Source organism: Lissotriton helveticus, chromosome 11 (genome assembly GCF_964261635.1).
Source record: "Lissotriton helveticus chromosome 11, aLisHel1.1, whole genome shotgun sequence".
NCBI classification, from domain to species: Eukaryota; Metazoa; Chordata; class Amphibia; order Caudata; family Salamandridae; genus Lissotriton; species Lissotriton helveticus.
The window spans coordinates 534136826-534160652 of record NC_136072.1 but is presented as its reverse complement, the minus strand read 5'-3'; the positions used below and the strand labels follow the sequence as shown (position 1 = coordinate 534160652).

Below are 23827 nucleotides of genomic sequence, written 5' to 3'. Positions count from 1 at the left end.
AGCGATTAGGAAAAGCAGATTCCTGGTGCTTGGTGACATGAATGTTCACTTTGATGACCCCCTAATATGGAAGCGAAGGACATTAGGTTAGAACTCCACTCTCTACAGCTCGACCTTATCAATCATGACCCCACTCACAGACTTGGTCACCTCTTAGACCCTATCTTTGGAAACTACTCTGGAGTACAGTCTACTTCCCCTATTCCGGTCCCCTGGTCCGATCATTCCATCATTCCTTTTTCCATTCAGCTATCTGAGGCTGATCCTAATAAGGACTCTGAGCACCGGTACCTGCGTCAGAAATGGAAACTTTTCTCTCAGGGTACTTTTAACGAATCACTCGAAATAGGGGGTCCTTTGGGAGGTACAGACTGTGAAACTGCTTACAGCCACCTACAGAGCCGCATTCTAAGGGCCCTCAACAAAACTGCTCCTATTCGGAGTGAGAAAAACTCCAAAAATGCGAAAAAAACTACTCAGTGGTATACCCCTGAGCTTCAGACGATTAAATCTGCTTGTAAAAAATTAGAGCGCAAATGGCGTGCTAACTTCTGCCCTATTATTAAAACACAATACAAAAAAATGCAAAAGGAGTATTATAAAAAAATACGTACCTCCAAAGCCGTGCACTACAAAACCCGGATTGGTGAGGCAGAAAACTCTTCTAAGGAGCTTTTCAAAATCTTTAAAGAGATTTCTGTACTCTCAAATGATAATATGTCCTGCAACGACTCTGTGGAAACCTGCAATAAAATTGCAAAATACTTCTCGGGGAAAATCACTGACATCTATGCCAACTTCTCTGGCAATTTGACCTCTGGCCATGATTTTAAGGAAAGCATAGACGCTAGTTTTACGGAGCCCTGTTTGCACTGTTTTTCGGTTCCCCCTTCTGAAACACTGGTAAACGTCTGTAAAAGTGTCAAATCAGGTTCCCCTCGTGACCCGGCCCCCCCGAAAGTACTTACTGCTAGCTTAGAAGTACTGGAATCCTATTTCAGACACATAATTCAACTATCCTTTGCTTCGGCCTCCCTCCCGGGAGATTGGAAGAAAGCAATAGTTCTGCCAATTAAAAAGAAACCCAATGTAAGCCAGGACATATTGGAAAACTTACGGCCCATCTCCCTCCTACCTTACCTTGCGAAAGTGACTGAAAAATTAGCCAACACCCAACTCATGGATCACTTAGAATCCAATAAATCCCTGCACAGCTCCCAATCTGGTTTTCGGAAGAACTACTCAACTGAGACTGCCCTCCTGAGAGCGACCGAAACTCTGCGGGCTGGAGTTGATGAAGGTCACACAATGGCACTAATTATGTTGGACCTCAGCGCTGCGTTTGACACTGTAGCACATTCCATCTTGCTGCAGTGTCTAAGCAAAGCTGGGGTCACCAAGACGGCACTGGGTTGGCTAAAAGCTTTCCTCACTGACCGCAGTTTTCAGGTTCAGAGAGGCACGTTTCTCTCAAACAGCATAGCCTTAGAACAGGGGGTGCCTCAGGGCTCTGCCCTGAGCCCCACCCTGTTCAACCTTTATATGGCCCCGCTGGCAGATGTGGTCCAATCGTACGGCATAAGAATAGTATCTTATGCCGACGATACTCAACTGCTCATCTCCCTATCACAGGCACCCACTTTAGCAGCTGCCAACTTCAAAACCTGCATGCAGGAGCTTGCAGGCTGGATGAACCAACACTGCCTGAAGCTCAATGGCTCTAAAACTGAGGTTCTAGTGGTGGGGGGCAATGATGCTAGTTGGACTCAGGAATGGTGGCCTCCTTGTCTGGGTCCGCTACCTATCCCTTGCAAGGAGGCTAAGAACCTGGGGGTCTGGGTTGATCCCAAACTCTCTTTTGAGAGCCACGTCAATAAAGTAGCAGGGAAGTGTTTTGGGGTATTGAAGACCCTAAATCGTACTCTGGACCTTCTTCCTTTAGAGGCCAGACGCACCATGATTCAAGCATTGGTCACCTCCCGTATTGACTACGGAAATGCGCTATTACTGGGGACAACAGAAAAGAATATTAGAAGGCTGCAGGTTCTTCAAAACACTGCAGCACGGCTAGTCCTCAGACTCCCCAAAAGAACAGCATCAAAACCCACTTTGGCTGCTCTTCATTGGCTCCCTATAAAAAAGAGGATCCTATTTAAAGCACTTCTAATCTGCTATAGGATAACCTCGCTGAAAGCCCCTGAATACCTGAATGATCTTGCCATCCCCTATGAGCCCAACAGAGCACTTCGCTCTACGGGCATGGGTCTGCTTAAAGTTCCTCGTATAAAGAAGGCCAGAATGGGAGGTCGTTCCTTTCGCGCGCTGGCTGCTAACCATTGGAACTCCCTCCCAACGAACATCAGATTAGCTGAGTCTGAAACTACTTTTAGGAAACTTTTAAAAACCCACCTGTTTACCCTTTAGGTTCGTTCACTCCATTTCTGCTGCTCTTTCCACAGCGCGGGGACACGCCGGGATGGCGTCACCAGGCGCTCTACAAGCTCCTTTATTATTATTATTATTATTATTATCTGCCACCCACACCAGGTCAAAGAGTTCTGTGCAGCCATGCTCTTTCGCCTTCCTAACTCGCTCTGGGGCTCCTTAAAGAGCCGACAAGCCTTTACCTGGAGTACCACCGGCGAGTTCACCCTCGACGCCAGCAGCTGGACCTTCTGTGTCTGTCGTTATGCCTCTGGCACCAGTCTGGACCATGTTGCGGTCCCTGCCAGACCGTGAGACTTCGTAGCCAATCCCGACTCCATCGATGCTGGTGAGGAGCTTTCAATTGTCCTATCTATCTCCGAGACTGCACCAGTCCAACCTTGCCCGATGCCACACCCAACGGCAGTTGGGGCGCCCCTTCCTCTGCTTGTGTCATTATCTCCAGAAGCCGAAAACAAACTCCACACTCTTTGGTACAGACTCGGGCCATGACTATAATACAGGTGAATAGTTTGCTCAGCCTTTTTATGATTCCAATTGGTTGGATGACTTCCAGGAGGCTAGTGGTTGTAATACCTCCCCTGAAAAGAGCGTGCTTGACCTTCAGCTCCCTACCTTGGAGGTCAAAAGTAATGTTTTGACTGAAGTTCTCCAGATGGGGTAATCCTTTTTCGAAGCCGCTCATGCCATTTAACAAGGCCTTGACCGACACTCTATTATGGGCATGGTCCAAACATTGCTCTGCTCACCATTTAGCTGGCCATGTGTGCGATGCCAATGCCCTGCCTCTGGCGATTCTGCCTTCCTATATCATCACTGCTCCCCTGAAGGTTTGGTCGTGCAGACATCCGCAAGTACGACCAATCACAATTACTCCCTCACACATAGACAAAATGTGTTGAAACCTTCAGTAAACAAGTAGTTTGAGCCATGTGAGCTGTAGATCACATGCTGTGCATAGCCTGCCATCTAGTGTTGGGTCCGGATGATTGCACTTTGTTTTTGTTCGAAGAACTCTTTTCCAGTCACGAGGTAGGTGACTCCTCCTATTGGTGATAGTGCGCATGGGCATCTACTCCATTGTTAGATTGTTTTTTTCCGCCATCTGGTTCGAATGTGAATTGCTGCGCTCCGGTTCGCCACCGTTTCTCAGGTTCCCTTTGACACACAATCCACTACCCTTGACGGTATTGTTTCTCGATCATATTTCCCATTCTCTGCGTATCGTTTCGACTGAAATATCGTTCATCGGAAAACTCGTGGAGGGCCATTGGGCCTACCCGCGCTGGGCTCCTTAGCAGTGGATGGAACAGACTCCATTCAAGCTCTGTCCCGGGTGTTGCACCAAGTTTCCGCACACCGACCTGCACAAAGTGTGCAATCTCTGTCCCCGGAACACCACGACAAATAGTGCGACGTGTACCGATCGTTTCGATCAAAGAAGACTCTTAGTGACCGTCAGGCTGGACGTCACGAAATGCAACACCAAGATGGCTCCGTACCGGACATCTTCGGCGAACATTCCGACCGAGAAGGAACGCACCCTCAAGGAGCCGAGGAAGAGGAACATGTCTCCGTGGCCGAGGATGACTCCGACATGGAAGAAGAGGCGCAAGTTACCCCGGGTCAGCGTACCGTGAGTCCAGAAAGCCCCCTGCCCCAACAACCAAAGACAAAACAGGCTCCGGTCCTTCCTCTGTCTGCAGGCCAAGGTGGGCACCAAAAAAATGTTTTTAGCATCCCGCCAGCTGGCCCGGTGCCGAAACACAAAGAATGGCCTTCCGACTCGGGCTTGAGTTGGCCCCATGCAGGCGCCGAGCTGAAATCCTCTGCAAAAGAAACAATTGATGGACAGAATGCTGGACAATGCAAACATTCACCCCCAGTCACAAGGATCTGAGTTAAATCCCTCATTCTTTTGCTCACCACACCACCCCAGTTTGGGCCCAGCCATATGCAAATCAGTCTTGACCCTGTTCCTTGTGGGAACAGTACAGCCTGAAATGTCAAGCCAGGTCCTCCCTGGAGCGGAAACAAGCATCCTAGGACCAGTTTCAGGGCATCACCCTTTATCAGCCAGGCTAGATTTATTTATTTTTTGCCGAGTTTTATATAGCGCGAACTAGACCCGAACCGAATCAGGTATCAGAGCGCTTTACATAGCACCAGTTACGTTACATGAGGACACACTTTCATTTTTTTTAAGGCACGGGGAGATTAAGTGATTTGCCCAGAATCACAGGAGGTTTTTGGCGTCGTTACCGAGACTTGAACCCAGATCCCCAGGTCCGAGGTCGAGTGCCTTAGCCGTTAGGCCAACCCCTCTCCCCTAGCTTGAATCCAGTGGTGTAAGCGAGCAAGAAACAATTGATGGACGGAATGCTGGACAATGCAAACATTCACCCCCAGTCACAAGGATCTGGGTTACGTCCTCAGCGCCAAAATCCAACCACGTCCTGGTCCACGTTTCTTCTTTGTTGAAGCCTAAATCTTCGGTACCGAAGAGTTTGGAGTCAAAACTTTCGATGCCGAAAACTGCAAGTAAAGACAAAAAGACTCCGACAAAAGAGCCTCGGTCCGATGTTAAACCTTCAGATCCGAAACAAAAAGAACTGGTTATTAACCCAGATGCTGGACATATTCATGCCAAATTCCCTGAAAAAAGGAAATTGGCCCAACAGCATGAGCACCACATTCCCCTGAAGACCAGGAATGTGGGTACAAACCCTTCACCACCCTATGTTCCACCTCCTTCACCTACTAAGCCTCAATTACTCATCACACCCACTAATTCACCACCACCACTATCACCTGACCCACAGGATGAAGGGGATGGAGATGAGGATAGGCCACAAGATGTTGACCCATGGGAGGATGATGATACTGATCCACACACACATATTGACCCTGACTTGTATCCATCCAGGCCATCACCACCTGACGACAATATAGGCTACATTGAGCTTCTTAATAGGGCTGCTCATTACCATGGGGTGGAACTACATAAGGAGGCTTTAGAGGAGGACTTCTTGTGTGAGACCTTAAGCTCCACTCAGAAAACTAGACATACACTACCAATGCTTAAGAGGATGTTGTAAGAAAGTGGCTCTGTATATACTGCACCAAAGTAAGGTACAGTGTGCACAGTCCCCAGAGGTTAAAGTTAGATATAACCTTACTCTCTAAAGTGGTAGCTTGAACAAGCAGTAAGGCAGTATCAGGGGACAGTGTAAAGCATTTGTTGTACACACTCAGTCAGCAAATGGCCTCGCACACTCAAGGACTGAACCTTAGGGCAATTGTTTTGTATATAAAAATATATTGTTGTTTTATTTTAGAACCACGAGTAGGTATAAAAATGCTTTCTCAGAATGAGATGCTACAGTCGAATACTTTCAAATAGCAATAGATACAGTTGTTGCAATATGCAACACAAGTTAAACACAATTATAATATTGTGCTCAATGGGGATTTTAAGTAAGATGCAATATCAGTTACTTTACGTAGGTTTTTCTTACTCTGGGCTGGATCCTGGATTCAGCCCTGGTGCATCTCCTGTAATCAGTTGAAAGAAATCATTTTAGTTAAACAGGCGATTTTTAAGGAATATTTGTATGTTTCAAAAATCGACAGAAGAATTTCTGGCAAAAACCAGCCAATGTTATCCTATAGAGCAAAATCAGGTTATCGGAAATCACAGTTGTAATTACTTTTTAAGGTGAGTGCTGGGCACAAAGATCCACAACTGGGATCTCCCCTGGTAACAGGTGAATAATTTCGTTTTCGTTGATCTGGTGATTTTTAGTGACTATTTCAAAGTTTCAAAACTCTACACTTAGAAGAATTTCCAAGTGAAAACCAGTCAATGTATCCCTATGGAGAAAATGTAGGTTATTGGTTTTCAGGTAAGTACTCGACTGGCGGGGTTAAGATTCTGGGGTTAGACTCAGGGGTCTCCCAAGTTCAGGTAGGTACAGTAGTTGCACCCTCAGCAGCACAGGGGCAGCCTGGTGCAGATAGAGTCCAATGTTATCCTATGGAGGATATTGGGCCTTTGGTTGGTGGCTGCTAGCAGGCAGACCACGCGGCTGTGGGAGCTGAGCTCCGGGTCACTTATACAGGGCAAGTGGGGAAGTAGAATAGGACAGTTGCTGCACTTCCAGGGGCACTCGGGTTGCTGGGTGCAGGGTGCTTTTGGGCCATCAGTCGCCCAATGTATTTCAATGGAAAAGCTGGAAGGTGAACAAAGGCTGCAAGCTCTGGGACGGAGATTCTTCAGGTGCAACCACCACTTCGAGAGGTAAGTTGGGAAGCTGTAGGTTAGGTAGACACCCAGGAGGTGGGCACAGGGGGCCGTGGGGTGCCGGGTGCAGGGGTGTCTTTTGGTGTCTGGAAATCTTACCCTCTGCTGGTCACGGTTGGAGGGGTCCCTTGTTGTGAGGCTGCAGGTATCGTCAGGAGCGTCGAGGAGGGTCCTTGGGTGCTGGATTCTGGATTCTGGACTCTGGGTCACAGTCACCGGGGGGACGTCCTCATGGTCTTTGTCCACTCAGGCATGGGCCGGGCTTGGCGGGTGCAGAGTGTGCTGGATTCGAGGTACCTGGCTGGCACCAGGGGTTGTAGATCTTTAAGCAGAACCACTGCTCGTGGGAGTCCCAGTCTTTGGATGAGCAAGCAGGTCCTCCGGGGTTTTCGAGGTTGCTGATCACAGTACCGGGGTTTAGCAGGAGCAGGTTCGTGGGTCGACAGGCCGTTAGGGCTGGGGCCAAGTCAGTTGGTGTCATCCTCTTGTTAGCAGCTGCACGGCAGGTCTTCTATCTTCTTGTTCTTCTTTGTAGTTTCGGAATCTGAAGAAGGAAGGCTCAGGGTGCCACTAAATACTAAATTTAGGGGCGTTACAGATAGGGTAAGGTCAGGATACTGTGGGTCCCTTCACTGGAGTGAGTACACCCCCTATCCTGCCACTCTCCAGTGGGAGGGGGTAGAAGCCTAGCTCGGATTGGGTAGGGCTCCCCATTCTCAAGACTGCGAGAGCCCGGAGTTGTGCTTTACCTCACCTCCCCCACCTGAGGGATGGTGTTGGCAGAGGCTGGCACACCCCCTTTCCTCACTTTGATTTTCCTGCCTGCCTTCCCGCCAAAGTGGGGGTCAGAACCGGTGGGGGCCAGTTGCTGAGTACAGCAAGTGGCCTGGAGAAGCTCACAATGGCGGTATGCCTTTGAAGCTTCCCCTGCCCATCCTGGGGGAGGAGGCCTAGCACCTCGCCCCAGGATGTGCATTGTTGCAGGCCCACGAGAGCGGATGGCTCTCTACCCAGTGGTCCAGCAACATGTCTGCTGGGTGGCAGCCTAAGTAGCCTCTCAGTCAGGACGCTGGTTGTGGGTTAGTTTCAGGGGGCAACTAAGTTGTCCTCTGTTGTGCACTTTACATTAAATCCCACACTGGCATCAGTGTGGAATTAATGTGCTGAGAAGTTTGCTACCAAACTTCAGTCTTCAGTGTAGCCATCATGGTGCTGTGGAGTTCATGATGACGACCTCCCAGCACCATATACTCTTAATGGCAGCACTGCACTTACAGTGCCCAGGAATGGACCTGGGTACTGTAGGGGTACAGGGCTCATGCACCTGTACCCACACCACTGGCGTAGGGCACCCAGCTAGAGGGGTGACTGAGGTATGCCAGGGCAGTGCTTTGTGGGCCCAGGATACACTCAGTCAAAGTACATCAGCAATTCAGCAAAAAGTGGGGGCATACCATGCAAGAAAGATGGCACTTTCTCACAGATGTTTAAGCATGGAGATGTGGTTTTTAAAGACCCTGTAAGGGCAAGAATCATCACGGCCAGGGTTGAGAAGAAATATAAGTCAGCACCTACTGACCCTGCCTACATCAAGGGTCAGCTGCCCTTAGACTCTCTTGTGGTTTCTGATGCTCACAAGAGAGCTAACTCACATACCACAGGTGAGGCCCCTCCACCTGATAAGAAGTCCAATTGAATTGATGCCTCTGGCAAAAGGGTAGCCTCACAAGCAATTAATCACTGGTGCATTGCTAATGCTCAGGCTTTACTAGCCAGATATGATAGGGCTCATTACGATGAGCTAAAAAAAAAAAGTATGCAATTTCTGCCTGATAACCACAACTCTTAGGCAAATGATCTTATCCAGGAGGGCAAACTTATCACCAATACCTCAATCAAGTGCGCATTAGATACAGCAGACACAGCAGCGCACGCAGTAAACACCAGCGTACTGCTACGTAGACATGCATGGTTGAGAATTCCAGGTTTCAAACCTGAGGTACAGGCCTCCATTCTCAATCAGCCTTTTGATAAGGAACACCTCTTTGGTCCAGCAGTGGACACCTCGCTTGAAACATTGAAGGTCGCAAAGTCCATGGGGGCTTTACAGTTACCTGTGAGTAGGGTTTCCTTTCGACACTCCTTTTACAGGGGTGGCTCTAAAATATTACCACAGAAAATCCCTCCTCCTTCTACAAGGGCAACAACCAATTGCCCTCATCAAGACACTATTTTAGAGGACGTTTTACAGGAAACAATGATAAGGGAAGAGGCAGAAGCAACTCCACATGCACTTCACCCGCACATAACAAACAGTAACTTCCTTCCGCTACCCCTCAATCATACCACTCCTGTAGGGGGATGTGTCACTCAATTTTCCCGGTCTGGAACACCATCACCTCAGACAAATGGATTTTAAACATTTTTGAATATGGTTACCGCCTGGAACTTACAAACATTCCCCCAAACATTCTTTCAAGGTGACACGCAATGTCACTGGAACATCTTACCCTTCTAAAAAAAGAATTTCCCTCTGTTGGAAATAGGAGCGATAGAACCAGTCCCATTAAAACATCAAGGGACCGGAGTATACTCCCTGTACTTCTTGATTCCCAAAAAAGATGGTTCTCTCAGGCCTATACTAGACCTCTGGGAACTAAATCTATACATTCAGTCAGACCACTTTCACATGGTCACACTCCAGCAAGTGCTACCGCTCCTTCAACAAGGCAACTTTCTGTACATTCTGGACTTAAAGGACGACTATTTCCACATCCCCAGTACACCCTGCTCACCGCAAATACCTTCGGTTCGTAGTAGCAGGCCAACACTATCAGTTCAAGGTGCTCCCATTCGGAGTAACTACTGCACCCAGGGTTTTCACCAAGTGCCTGGCAGCAGTTGCAGCTCTTCTTCGAAGACAACTCATTCACGTCTTCCCCTAGTTGGACGACTGGCTCATAAAAGCCAGCTCGCAAAAAAGCTGTCTACGTCACACTCACAAAACAGTGCAATTGCTCCACAATCTTGGATTCAAATCAAGTAAATCTGTCCAAATCCCATCTACATCCATCCAACACACAGGCGTATCTGGGAGCCACAATGGATACCACAAAAATCTTTGGCCTACCCCAATCCGGCCAGAATCCATAACATGCAAACTTTACCTGTCGGTTTCAGCCTCAACACTCATTGCCAGCTCAAGTGTTCATGCAGTTATGAGGGTTGATGGCGTCTTGCATTCTAATAGTCCCTTACGCAAGACTCCAGATGCGTCCTCTTCAGGAGTGCTTAGCACATCAGTGGAACCAGGCTCAGGGTCTCTTATCAGATCTAGTGTTGGTGGACGGCCGCACCCATCGCTCTCTGCAGTGGAGAAATACATAGAACCTTTCAAAAGGGCGGCCCTTCATAGACTTGGTTCCACAGATAGTGGTAACAGCAGACACATCGCTCACTGGTTGGGGAGCTCATCTCCACATGAATACAAATCAGGGCATGTGGAGCCTGCAGCAAAAGCAGCTTCACATAAATCATATAGAGCTGCTAGCGATTTTTCTTGCGCTCAAAGCGTTTCAAGCTCATCTAGTAGGCAAAGCTGTCCTGATCCATACAGACAACATGACAGCAATGTACTGCATTCAAAAACAGGGGGAGAAACACTCTCTCGAGCTGTCACAACTAGCATAGACTATCTGGAGATGGGCCGCACTTCACAAAATGTTTCTCCTTTGCGGACCTTCCATGAGTAAACAATAAGATTGCAGATCTGCTCAGTCATCAAAGACAACAGATCCATTATTGGGAACTCCACCCTCAAGTTATCCTCCCATTCTTCCAAATGTCGGGTTTTCTGGACATAGATCTGTTCGCCACAAACCTAAATGCAAAATGCCCAAGCTTCACATCCAGACATCCACACCCATTGTGCAAGGGCAATGCACTGTGGATGAACTAGTCAGGGATATTTGTCTACGCTTTTCCGCCTCACCCACTCATTCCATTAGTGGTTTGGAAGCTCATACAGGCATCCCTAACATTAATCCTAGTTGCTCCCACATGGGCCCGACAACCCTGGTTCACAACCATGTTGGAGCTCTCAGTAGTTCCTCACCAAAAACTACACCTCACTCCCAATCTTCAATCTCAGAGCCATGGAGAGATAAGACATCCAGATCCCAGCCATCTCAACCTTGCAATCTGACACCTGAAAGCTTAGAGTTTGGCTACCTTAATCTTCCGCCAGACTGCATGAATATTATCAAAGAGGTTAGATGGCCTACCACAAGGGCATGCTATGCAGCAAAGTGGAAGTGATTTGTAATATACTGCAATAACAATCACAAAGGTCCACTGGATGCTTTGGTTCAAAACATCATTTGCTATTTACTACATCTGCAGCTTTCTAATTTAGCGTACTCTTCCGTACGCTTACATCTTGCTGTAATAGCTGCATATCTACAGAACAGACATCTATCTCTTTTTCAGCGCCAAGAAACCGTCTGGTGTTAGTTGCGCTCTATAAGTTCTTTTTACATTACATTACATTACATATCTCTTTTTAGAGTGCCTGTCATTAAAGCATTCATGGAGGGACTTAAATAATTCTTCCTCCAATACTTCCACCTGCTCCAGTGTGGAATCTTAACATTGTCCTCACCAGGCTAATGGGTCAACCCTTTGAGCCATTGCATAAATGTGAAATACAATTTCTCACTTGGAAGGTTACTTTCCTCATAGCTATCACATCTCTGAGGAGAGTGGGTGAGCTTCAGGCACTGACACTAGAAGAACCATTCCTACAAATACACCAAAACAAAGTGGTTCTTTGGACCAACCCTAAATTTCAACCAAAGGTAATTTCTGTTTTTCATATCAACCAATCTGTTGAGTTGCCTGTGTACTTCCCTCAACCAGATTCCGTGGCAGAACGTGCGTATACACTTTAGATGTAAAAAGAGCAGTTCTTTACTATATAGAAAGGACGAAACCTTTCCGCAAAACAAAACAACTATTTGACGCTTTTGCTCCACTACATAAAGGCAATCCTATATTAAAAATTGACATTGCAAGGTGGATAGTCAAGTGCATTCAAATATGCTATTCAAAAGCGAAAAGAACACAAACAATTCCCCCTAGAGCGCACTCCACACGCAAACGAGGGTCTTCTATGGCTTTCTTAGGAAATATACCCATAGATGATAACCTGGTCTACACCTCACACATTCACAAAACACTATTCTCCCAGGCTACCACGAAGAACCACCCCCCACTCTTCTGCTGCTTCGTGGATTACAGCACAGCCTTCGACAAAGTGGTGAGCAGAAGACTATTGTGGAAGCTAGAAAACTGGGGCATTCCACCGAACCTACTGAAGTCAATAATATCGCTCTATGAAGACACCTGGATAAGAGTCAAAACCAGTGCTAGCACTGTCTCTGAGAAAATTAACACTGAGAACGGGCTGAAACAAGGTTGCGTGTTGGCTCCCATTCTTTTCAATCTATACACGGCGGATCTGGGGGACGCCCTAAAAGGAGCCAGCCCAGTAACTCCAAGACTAGGCAATACGAGGCTGCCGGTGCTTCAAACCGCTGACTATACCACCATAATGGATCACACAAAGGTGGGTCTCCAAAGAGCCCTAACTGCATTACATCAATTTAATAACATCAATAATCTGACCGTAAACCAAGGAAAGACCAAGGTTGTCATCTTTGGGTCCTACCATCAGAAAAAGAAAGCACAATGGCCTGCAAATTAAGACGACGGTGTCATACAATTACCTAGGGGTCTGGCTGACGGATCGGACTAAGGCAATTGCCCATTTGAAATATCAGAGAACTAAGGCCAACAGGGTCATATATCTACTCAAACAACTAAACCATCATCTGATTAGTCCAACTTCCGGCCCAATATTGAAAGTTATGAAAGCGAAACTGCAATCAGCTATGACCACCAGGCTTTCCCCGGGTCACGGCATGCCTGCCTAAATTCAGCGCAAGCTAAAGCCTATAAAACAGTGCTTCAAATCCCAAGGGCAGCAAGAAACGCAAGGCTAAGAATGGATCTGGGATTGGCAAGACCGGACTTGATGTGCCAGGGGGACATCATAAAACTCTATCTCAGTATTTTAAGGGCTCCAGCTAACTCCTTAAAACACCAACTAAGATCAGTCTTTGAAGAGCCGTGCACGCCCTGGCACTCTGCACTTGTTAAAGCAATCGAGACATTGAATATAGTGGAAGAAAGCACATTGAAGCTGGAGATCCCCCTGAACACATGGAAAAAAGTGATAAACAAACAAGTGTGCAAAATCTCATTTGACCTGGACTGTAAATCCCTACATTCAAGTCCACTCTTAGACCCGCTGAATTTTTCTTACAAAGCAGGTAAAGCCCAGGATTATCTAAGTGACGCTATCACACCTTCAGCCCGAAGCAAAATTCCGTCCATGAGACTAATCACATTCGGAATCACGGATTTTAATCCTGCGTGGGCTCGTAGAGGGGAAGCCACCAAATGCAGACTCTGCCCTTACAAGAGGGAATCGTGGCTTCGCCTTCTATGTTGTTGTCCCAATCTTATCAAGGAACGAAGAAGATTTCTGCGGCTGATTTGCTGCACCAACGGAACTAAACTCTGTAGCGAAGTGTCAGCCATGTGTTTTTCCCAGCCTAGCATGACGATCCCAGCTAGACTGGGGAAATGTATCCATCATATCAGGACTGCCCTTAAACTGGCAAATGAACGCAATAAAACTCTGGAGAAGAATATTACAAAACCAGCGCAAGGATGTTGAGGTGGCCTAGTTTGCGCATTGATGCTTGTCTGCACTTCCAGCTTCCCCTCCTTGAAAGCCCCTTTCATTGTTAACGGTCTAGAGGCCAAGGGGGAATGAATCGCAGCCTTATAATGCCACCCATAGAACAACATGGGATTCCGGACTGCCACCAAAGCCACACCCCCAAAAACACAAACTCTGGGGAAGATTGACTTTGGTGGAATTGGAGAGGGGAGACAAACTTTTTTATCAAAACATATTTTCAACCCCTATTACAAATAACAGCTTTTAATTATTTGTTATAGCTTCAATATGATGAGCACTTTTACTGTAATAAATGTAATCAATTGTATAATTAATAAAGAAATATATAGTCCTGGTGTAGATGTGTTAGCAAGACAGCAAGCTAGTGTGGGCCAAGTAGTTTTACATACACTATTTCAGACAACTGCAACAGCTACAAGCTAGCCACTGCTTTGAGAAATAACTGCTTTGTAGTCTGTGCACAGCATGTGATCAACAGCTCACATGCCTCCAACGGAAAATGCTACTTATCCAGTATGCATCTGTTCTTGGCATGTTGAGCTGTAGAGTCACATGTGTCCACCCACCTCCCCGGGTACCTATACCTGTTGCAGTTACATCTTACTTAAATACATATATACTTGGACATCTCTTACTACTCCGTTATCACCCTCTGTGGCAAACAATGGAGTCTCAATGTCCATGCGCACTATCACCGAAAGGAGTCACCTACCTCATGACTGGAAAAGACTTCTTCGAACAAAAACAAAGTGCAAATATCCGGACCCAACACTAGATGGCAGTCTATGTACAGCATGTGACTCTACAATTGATTACATTTATTACAGTAAAAGTGCTCATCATATTGAAGCTATAACAAATAATTAAACGCTGTTATTTGTAATAGGGGTTGAAAATATGTTTTGATAAAAAAGTTTGGCTCCCCTCTCCAATTCCACCAAAGTCAATCTTCCCCAGAGTTTGTGTTTTTGGGGGTGTGGCTTTGGTGGCAGTCCGGAATCCCATGTTGTTCTATGGGTGGCATTATAAGGCTGTGATTCATTCCCCCTTGGCCTCTAGACCGTCAACAATGAAAGGGGCTTTCATGGAGGGGAAGCTGGAAGTGCAGACAAGCATCAATGCGCAAACTAGGCCAAGAACAGATGCATAAACTTCAGCATGGCAGGCAGATGGATCATGGTCGCAGTTACCTTTCACACCACCGCTCCTTCCACAATCCCTCCAATGACTGATGGAGGACGATGTCTCCATTTTGTGGCAGGAAGTTTCAGGCCCTTTTGGCTAAACGAGCTACTGGAAGGCTGCCTGTGCCAGAAGTAGGATGTGGTTCCTATTACTGCAACTTCCTGGTGACCTTGAAGGATGGATGCCCTTTGGCCTAGTTATGACCTGCTCCCTCTCAATGCCCTCCTCCAAAAGGGAACATTCAAAATGCTCACATTAGCCCAGGTCTTAGTGTTGGCCCTGCACGACGCCTCATTGCCTCATACCCATACTCCTGGCCCTCCGGTGTTACCTGTGGTTTGAAATTCAACTGGAGCATTTTCAATTTGCTGTGCTTCCCCTTGGTATTACCAATGCCCCTCAGGTGTTTACTAGAGTGATGGCAGTAGTGGCAGTACATCTTTGGAGATCATGAGTGCCTGTCTACCCCATCCTCTACAACTGGCTGTTGAAGGCAGGTCAACCACCTCCAGACTATGGCAAACGTCCTTTCATCTTTAAGGTTGCTCATCAAAGTGCCAAGGTCACAGCTGACTCCTTCTGAGACACCCCCTCCCCTTGTTCAGACCCATTCTGGACATGTTTGGTTTGGTTCCTTTCTCCTTAGGAAAGAGTGTCCAGGACACTCAGGTTGTGATCCAGATATTTCAGACTCAGTCCCGGATTTTCTTGAGGTGAACTCTGAGGGTATTGGGACTGATTGCCTCCTGCACTGCGCTGGTTGAGTACGCCCTGGGGCATATGTGGTCTTGGCAGTGGGATCTGAAGTCTCAGTGGGCCCAGCATCACGGGGACCTCTCCAACCATGTTCAGATTTTGAAAGAGTCTGCAATGGTGCTTGTTGGACTCCGATTGGGTCAGCGATTGACCCCCTTAACTTTCCCACCCACAGCTGGCAGTAGTGGAAGATGCATCAATTCTGAGTTGTGGCAGTCACCTGGGAGAGGTGGCCATCAGAGCTTTCTAGTCTGAGCAGAGTCCCAACTCCATATCAACCTCCTGGAGCTGAGGGCCGTACGTTTGACACTGAACAGCAAACAGGACGGGGGAGGGTCTGCCACAGACCCTGTGCCAGAAGGCCTTGCACATCTGGAAATGGCTGGACCTCCAAGGAATCTTCCTGTTGGTGACCCACCTGGCAGGATCGTTGAATTCCAGGGCAGACAAGCTCAGCCGTCTACGCCTTGTGGATGATGAATGGCAGTCGTACCCCGGAGGTGGGGCAGGATCTCTTTCGTGAATAGGGGAGGCCTTGGCTTGATCTGTTCACCACCGCTAAGAACATGCAGTGTCAGCACTTTGGCTCATTGGAATTTCCAAGGCGTCTCTCACTCTGAGACGTTTTTAGCCTCAAATGGAACTCTGGATTCCTATATGCCTTCTGGCTAATACCACTCCTGCCGAGATCTCATGAAAATCAAGACCGATCAGACCCGGGTCATCCTATTGGCCCCGGATTGGGCACGGATCGTGTGGTATCCAGAACTCCTGGGCTTGAGCATAAGCCCTCTGATCAGGCTGCTCCACCGAGAGGTCAGTCAGTGCAACAGAGAAGGGTTCTGCTACCGCGCCTTTACTATCTCCACGTTCATGCATATATCTTGAGCTGCAACAGCTGAACGCCTTTGACCTTCTGCTGGAGTTGCCTGATGTCATCTTAGCAGCCAGGCATCCCTGCAACCAAAACTGTATACTCCTGTTGTTGGGACAGATTTGTGACCGTGTTCAGACCAAGTTATCTGACATTTCATATTTTGTTGTGACTTTAGCCCAGCACAGACTTGCCCTGGCTATAGTTTGTGTACTTTTTGGTTCTTTCTGCGGTTGCAGAACAGCCCTCTTTCTTCAAATCCTGCTAAGCAATTTATTTATTTATTTTTAAAGGGTTTCCAACACGTTTTTCTTCCCTCTCCCTTTGTCATTCCTCAGTAGGACCTTAACTTGTTCCTCACATTTCTAATGTGCACGCCATTTGAGCTGCTTCACAGATGTTCCTTGCAGCTCCTCCCCATCAAGATAGTGTTCCTCACCAGCAAGACAGAGTTCCTCATCGCCTTAACATCAGCACAGTATGAGTAAGCTTCACACTCTGTGTAAATCCACTATACATCACCTTCTTCCCAGACAGATTCTTTGGACTTGGGTATCCTACTCCCAAAAGTTGTAACACCAGTCGACGTCTGTCAATCCATTACCCTGCCAGCATTTTATGCCCCGCCTCACCGCTCTAAGTAAGAGGAGAGACTCCATCGCTTTACCCACAAGAGCACTGAGCTTCTACATAAATCGTACGAAGAAACACTGGACAGATTATCAGCTCTTTGTGGTGTGTGCTGGAGCATGAAAATGGCCAAGCTGTGCAGAAGAGAACCATCACCCACATGCTCTGCATAAAGATCTGCTATGCACTGGCAAACAAGCAGCCACTACAAGGACTGTGTGCTCCTTTAACCAGAGCCAAAGCTCCTGCCACTCCATTAGCATGCAGAGTCCCTATCCTAGACATCTGCCAGGTTGCTACATGGGATTCCCGCCATACGTTCACAAAGCTCTATTTTCTGGAGAGTCGGGCTCGCCGAAAAGAGCATTTTGCCTGATGTGTCCTGCTTGACTTTCTGGTCCATCTACAGACCTACCTGGTGATGGGTACTGCTTTGGTATCTATTCAGAAGGTCATGAATCTGCGGCTTCTCTATCAGAAGAACAAGCTACTTAACTGTGATAATGCTCTTTCTCGTAGAACTTTCCTATCTGCAAATTCCTCACCCACCCTCCCATCCTTCCTGTTCTGTGAATCTGCACACTGGTCTACCAATTTGCTTTTGGGGCTGTGCGTCTGGTGGTGCAGGCAGTCTAGGAAAGCAACTGATGTTGGCGTGTGGGGGTGGTATCTATATAGGCTCTTCATGTATTTTCCAGAGCAGAACGGCAGTTCCGTAGCCACACAGCGCCAGCTACTTACGTGCAGCAGTACTGCTGAAAAGTTTCCGGATACATTCTGACACCTTGGGAGTATTTAAAAGGTCAGGATGCTAGGTAAAGTCTCTTATCAGAAATAGTGTTACCGAAGTAACTTATTTGACAATCGCACAAATCCTTTACAAATTTCATTGACCAAAACCTGTGCTTCTGGCTGCAGCGTACCTAAATTGGAGATGAACATTAGTATAGAACCACTGAGGTACACATGGTAGCCCTGAATATTGTCAGCTGTTCAACTATCTCTACTGAAAACTGGTGGGCTTGAGGCAGCTGCTGTACTATTTGTGTATATTGAATCACTTGGTAATCTGGGAGGGATCACTGCCTTTTGAACATTGGTTCTACAGATTACTGTGTAACTTAGGGAAAAGTCATTAATAAGTCTCTTAATATTTCTCACTCAGTGATGATCTCTTAATCGAGTCCCAGAGTCTCTGTAACCAGTTGGAGAGTGTAATGATCAACACCTTGAAGGAACAGGACCACAGCTTAATGGTAAGAATGTTGGCAGACCATTCAATCAATCAATCAATCATGGACATTTATATAGCGCACTACTTACCCGGAGGGTCTCAAGGCGCTTGGGGGGGGGGGGGGGGTGCTGCTACTGCTCGAACAGCCAGGTCTTGAGCTTCTTCCTGAAGGAGAGGTGGTCTTGGGTCAGGCGCAGGTCGGTCGGGAGGGAGTTCCAGGTCTTGGCGGCCAGGTGGGAGAAGGACCTTCCTCCTGTTGTCGATCTTCGGATGCGGGGGACGGCGGCGAGGGCGTGACTGGCTGATCGGAGGTGGCGTTTGGGAGCGTAGAAGTTGATGCGGTTGTTGAGGTAGCTCGGGCCTTGGTCGTGTAGGGCTTTGTGTGCGTGGGTGAGGAGACGGAAGGTGATTCTCTTGTTGACGGGGAGCCAGTGCAGGTCTCTCAGATGTCCGGAGATGTGGCTGCGTCGGGGGATGTCGAGGATGAGTCTGGCTGAGGCGTTCTGGATCCGCTGGAGTCTCTTCTGGAGCTTGGCGGTGGTTCCGGCGTAGAGGGCGTTGCCGTAGTCCAGTCGGCTGGTGACGAGGGCCTGGGTGACCGTCTTCCTGGTCTCGGTGGGGATCCACCGGAAGATCTTTCGTAGCATGCGCAGGATGTTGAAGCATGACGAGGAGACGGCGTTGACTTGTCTGGTCATGGAGAGGGAGGAGTCCAGGATGAAGCCCAGGTTGCGTGCGTGGTCTGTCGGTGTGGGTGCGGTGCCCAGGGCGGGGGGCCACCAGGAGTCGTCCCAGGCGGAGGGCGAGGAGCCCAGGATGAGGACTTCCGTCTTGTCTGAGTTCAGTTTCAGGCGGCTGGTCGTCATCCATTCGGCTACATCTTTCATCCCTTCGTGAAGGTTGGCTCTGGAAGCGGCGGGGTCGTTGGTCAGTGAGAGGATCAGCTGGGTGTCATCGGCGTAGGAGATGATGTTCAGGTTGTGTTGGCGTGCGATGGGCGCGAGGGGGCTCATGTAGACGTTGAAGAGGGTGGGGCTCAGCGAGGATCCTTGAGGGACGCCGCAGATGACTTCGGTGGCCTCTGACTTGTACGGTGGTAGGCGGACTCTCTGTGTTCTTCCGTCGAGGAAGGAGACGATCCATTCCAGTGCCTTTTCCTGAATTCCGACGTTGCTGAGGCGCTGCACTATGGTGCGGTGGCAGACAGTGTCGAATGCCGCGGAGAGGTCTAGGAGGATGAGGGCCGCTGTTTCTCCGTTGTCCATCAGCGCTCGGATGTCATCGGTGGCAGCGATCAGAGCGGTCTCGGTGCTGTGGTTGGCTCGGAAGCCAGACTGTGAGGGGTCGAGGGATCCATTCGTCTCGAGGAAGGCGGCCAGCTGTTTGTTGACGGTCTTCTCGATGACTTTGGCTGGAAACGGGAGGAGCGAGATGGGGCGGTAGTTCTTGAGTTCGGTGGGGTCCGCTGTTGGTTTCTTAAGTAGAGCGCTGAGTTCGGCGTGCTTCCAGCTCTCCGGGAAGGTGGCGGTGTCGAAGGAGGTGTTGATGATGTCCCGCAGGTGGGGTGCGATGACAGCGTCGGCCTTGTTGAAGACGTGGTGAGGGCACGGGTCGGTCGGAGATCCGGAGTGGATGGAGTTCATCATGCGGACGATGTCATGCCATTCTTGAACTACCGCCTGTCGTGGCAAATGGTCCTTTTATCAATTTCTGTTGTGCTCTACTACATAAAGTACTCTGCTTGCTGTTGAATTTTATTTCCATTCTTTTGCTTATTTATCCTTTAATTTCTTCCTAATCCTTTAACACAATTTTAGAAGTATGCTTTAACAACTTTGCTTAAACGCCACAGAAAGCTTTTGCACTAGGGGTGAGGATTGGCTAGCTGTGTAAGGTAGCTCTGTAAAGTGCTTGCTTGATCCAAGTGGAAAAATTGCTGAGTAGATTGATATCCTGAACCGGTTAAGATACACTTGGCATTGCTGGACACACTTTGTATATATTGCTGAATTTCACATGTTTTTGACACTGCTACATGCTGCACTGTGGTTAAATCCAAATTAGATGATGATCCAGAGAGATAGAGGAATATAGAACACTAATGCATGTTTGATTATACTGACGAAAGTGTCCCATGTTACAGCCTGCTATCAATGCCTGGTTGTCAAATGTCCTGTTTGTCTTTTGTCTGCTACACTTGCCATGGAACATGGTAGTGTTCAAGTAAATAAAGTATGTTGAATTTAGACTACATGGCTGCTTCTCATGCCACCTTAGCTTATTCATTCGGACCCAAACATCCACGAGGAGCCACTTTCTGAGTGGTAACAATTGAACGTATTTACCCGTTTGTCATATTTTTAAGGTCAGTATTCACCCCTTGCTCAGTTACATGCAACCCAGCATAAAAGCAATCTCTTCATATAATTTGTTAATCCTGCATACCTCCAGAATAGCCTCTACTTGTTGTTATTCTCCACCTCAGTACTTTCATATAATTCATATTAGGCCGTAATACGCATATTCAAATTTGCATTGATTTATGTGCTTAAAACATATTCCTGGAATTCTAGATAGTCATGTAATAACCCTAAATGTAGTATGGAATCTGAGATATACTTTCACCTAAACCAGCAAAAAGACCACCATACCCATTCATCCTCATTTCAGTGAATATTGCAAGCAAATAAATACACTCCTGAGCAGATAAATAATTTGAACTAACGTGTACTGTTAAACTGTAGGCCCGCAAATTCAAACTGCACAGCTCAGCCTAGATAATTGCCACAATATCTCATTCTTATTGAGACATTGTCGAATCACACTTCACAACCTTTCATTGACATTCTTCTACCACTAATCTATTCCATCCCCAGTAATGATCACAATGACCAACATGGTGGTCGTGGGATAGCTATAATTTTCAGTAGTACTTCATCATGCACAACCTTTCATATCATTTGAGGTTTTATACGTCTAGATGTCAAACTCTGCTTCCTCGACTTGTCTCCGTATGTCACCTCCAGGAGAAAGTTCCACTTTCACAAGTAAAATTAATAAACTTCTCACCTCCTAACTCCTCATCTATAAACGCTACCTTTCATGGGCATCCTAATGTCAAATGGGATAACTAATCTGAACCTGCTGTCTATAAACTCACTAAATTCCTTCTATCAAACAACCTCATGCAGCATTGCAAACGTCATGCATGTAGGGTGCAATATGATTTTATATTGACATTTCCAAATCAACTAATGGCTGAAAGAGAAAAGGTAAAAGAAGCATATCCCTCCCCCCTCCCAGGACATTCGGGCAGCTGTTATAGTTGTAAAGTGACAAATATTTTAGTAAGTGGGCTTTGCGCTCCTCTTTCTGTATTCAAGATTAATAATTTGGTAAGCTTTGTAATGCCCTCAGATCTTGGGCAAGTGAAGTTTCTATAGTTTGTTGTGATGTATTTCAGAAGTAGGTTCCATATAGTAGAGAAAGCCAATGTCAGTGAGGCGCTTTAAAGCCATTGTAGGGCTCCCGCAGTGTGGGATGCGCACGGGCGAAGCCCGGGCTAAGTGCGGGCCCGTCCCGCGCCAGTCATCGACCGGAAGAGGCTGGGCTGGGCCACCCCTCCAACATTTACTTTGGGACTCTAAGTAAGCTCTTCTAAAGGACTGTACCATAGTGGGAGGGAAAGGTTGTCAAGAACATTACTATTTGTAAATCTAAGCAGATTTCTCCTTTTGTTTTATATATTGGCCTTATAAACCAGCTTTGAAATGAGTAAGAATACACACAAAGGGAGTGGGAGTGGCAGGGACTCTGGATGCCTTTCTTACTCGGGCCGAGTCAGTGCTTATGCACGAAATTGAGCTAACGGATAGGAGGCTTTCATTAGATCCTCTAAGCCTACTCATAGGACAAACTATCACTAATGACCCTATTTCTGTCTCAATATCATGCTCTCAACCACAGTTAACATCTACAGGTAGCCCTCAGCTAGGCTCTCCTAACCAGGCTATTGAAGTTAGTATATCTTCCACCCTTGCTGCTTCTCGTACTAGACAGAAGAAAGTATAGCTGCTCCCGGAAGTAATGTTCAATCAAAGAAAAGAAAAGTGCGTAGTGCCCCTAAAGCCAGCTCACAGTTCGCAAAACAGGCCAAGAATAAGAGCGCGAGGGGGGGCGTGGCCAACAGCATGGCCGGATACGACGTGCTCCGGAGGAGCTCCCGATGAGCTGTTCTATGATCCGACTTAACAGACAGTCCTGAGACCCTGAAACAGCACATGTGGGTCCACAGAGGTCCTGGAGCCCGCAGAGACGGAGAAACTGCCTGACCGCAGAATAAAACGGAGTAATCCGACATAGGAGCGCCTGCTGCGCGGGACAAACGCACCAAGATGGCGGCCGGCCTAACTGAAACGGGCCGAGTTAGGTAGTGCGCTGATCCCGGGATCCGACAACGAAAGAGCCGGATGGTGGGAGACTGACGCGGTGAAGCGAAGCGCTGCCGCAACAAGTATTAACACTGCTGCAGCCTTCCCGAGGACACTGGAATCGGCCCAGGGGAGCAGGCCCCAGAGAGCGTCCGAGTCCCGTACGGGACTGTGATCACGCAGCGCCCAAGGCCTAGGGATGATCGCGGAGTGGCCCGCCCCCGAGGGCGATAATTGGCGATCGGAGGCAGCCGGCGGGACCCGCCCGATTACACTGGGAGTTGGAGTGATGGAGGAGGGGCGATGCGGGAGCCGGGACCCACAGGAAATGCACAGGTGCGGAGAGTGCTCGCTGTGAGGGCCGTGAACCGAAACGCTGGGCCTGGCTGGGCTGAAGGAGACAGGGAAATCAGTCAGCGGTTGAGGCAGAGCGACTTTACGAGTACAAAGAGTGGCCTGAGGCCCCCCCCCCCGCACGCCACACCTGACCTGACGAGAGAGGCTGGAATTGCAGGGCTCAGCACGGACGGCCGAGCAAGCTGGACCGGGCCCTCACTACGCCGCCAGAAGCCAGGACCACCGAGGTGACACCTGGAGAGGGCTGAGGAAGGGAGCTGCAGAGGAGTACGAGACATAAGCGCCACAAGGGAAGGCGGCTGCCGAGGGGTGCCCAGGTGGTGCGGAGAGCCCAGCAACACCGGGGAGGTGTGGGTTGCAGCAGAGGAGGATCATCTGCTTCATACCGGACCCCACGCGACACAGGCGGCCACTAGGTCACCGGAGCACAAGAAGAATCAAGGCGAAAGTGGGACAATACTGTAGGAAAAGGCGGGTGCCAAGACAGAGGAGCTCAGAAGGGAAGGCAGAGGGTGTTGAGCATCACCACCATAACAGTGGTGCACAAAACATCACCGCCATACCAGTGGTCCACGAGGGACGTCACCCCCCCCTCCCACGGAAGACAAACGGACGGTAAGGAGTACGTGAGGGACCTGTCCAATGGGGGGAGAATCCAGAGGAGGGTGAGATGGGGAAGAGAGACCCGGTTGCTAAACCCTCACGACAGGAGACCCTGGATAGCTATGCCACGGCACGTCCACAGAAAAAGGCATCCCCGGCGGCCTCTGGCACGCGGTCGGAC

The 23827-nt window shown here is 48.3% G+C and overlaps 1 protein-coding gene across 1 annotated transcript in view; it reads left to right on the top strand.

The window, feature by feature from the left end:
• Positions 1–23827, top strand: part of IKBKB (inhibitor of nuclear factor kappa B kinase subunit beta) — a 543710-nt gene that overhangs the window by 464803 nt on the left and 55080 nt on the right. Inside the window, exon 21 of the mRNA XM_078666224.1 lies at positions 18188–18278. Coding sequence (XP_078522350.1) covers positions 18188–18278 — 91 coding nt within the window. The remainder of the gene's footprint in view (positions 1–18187; positions 18279–23827) is intronic.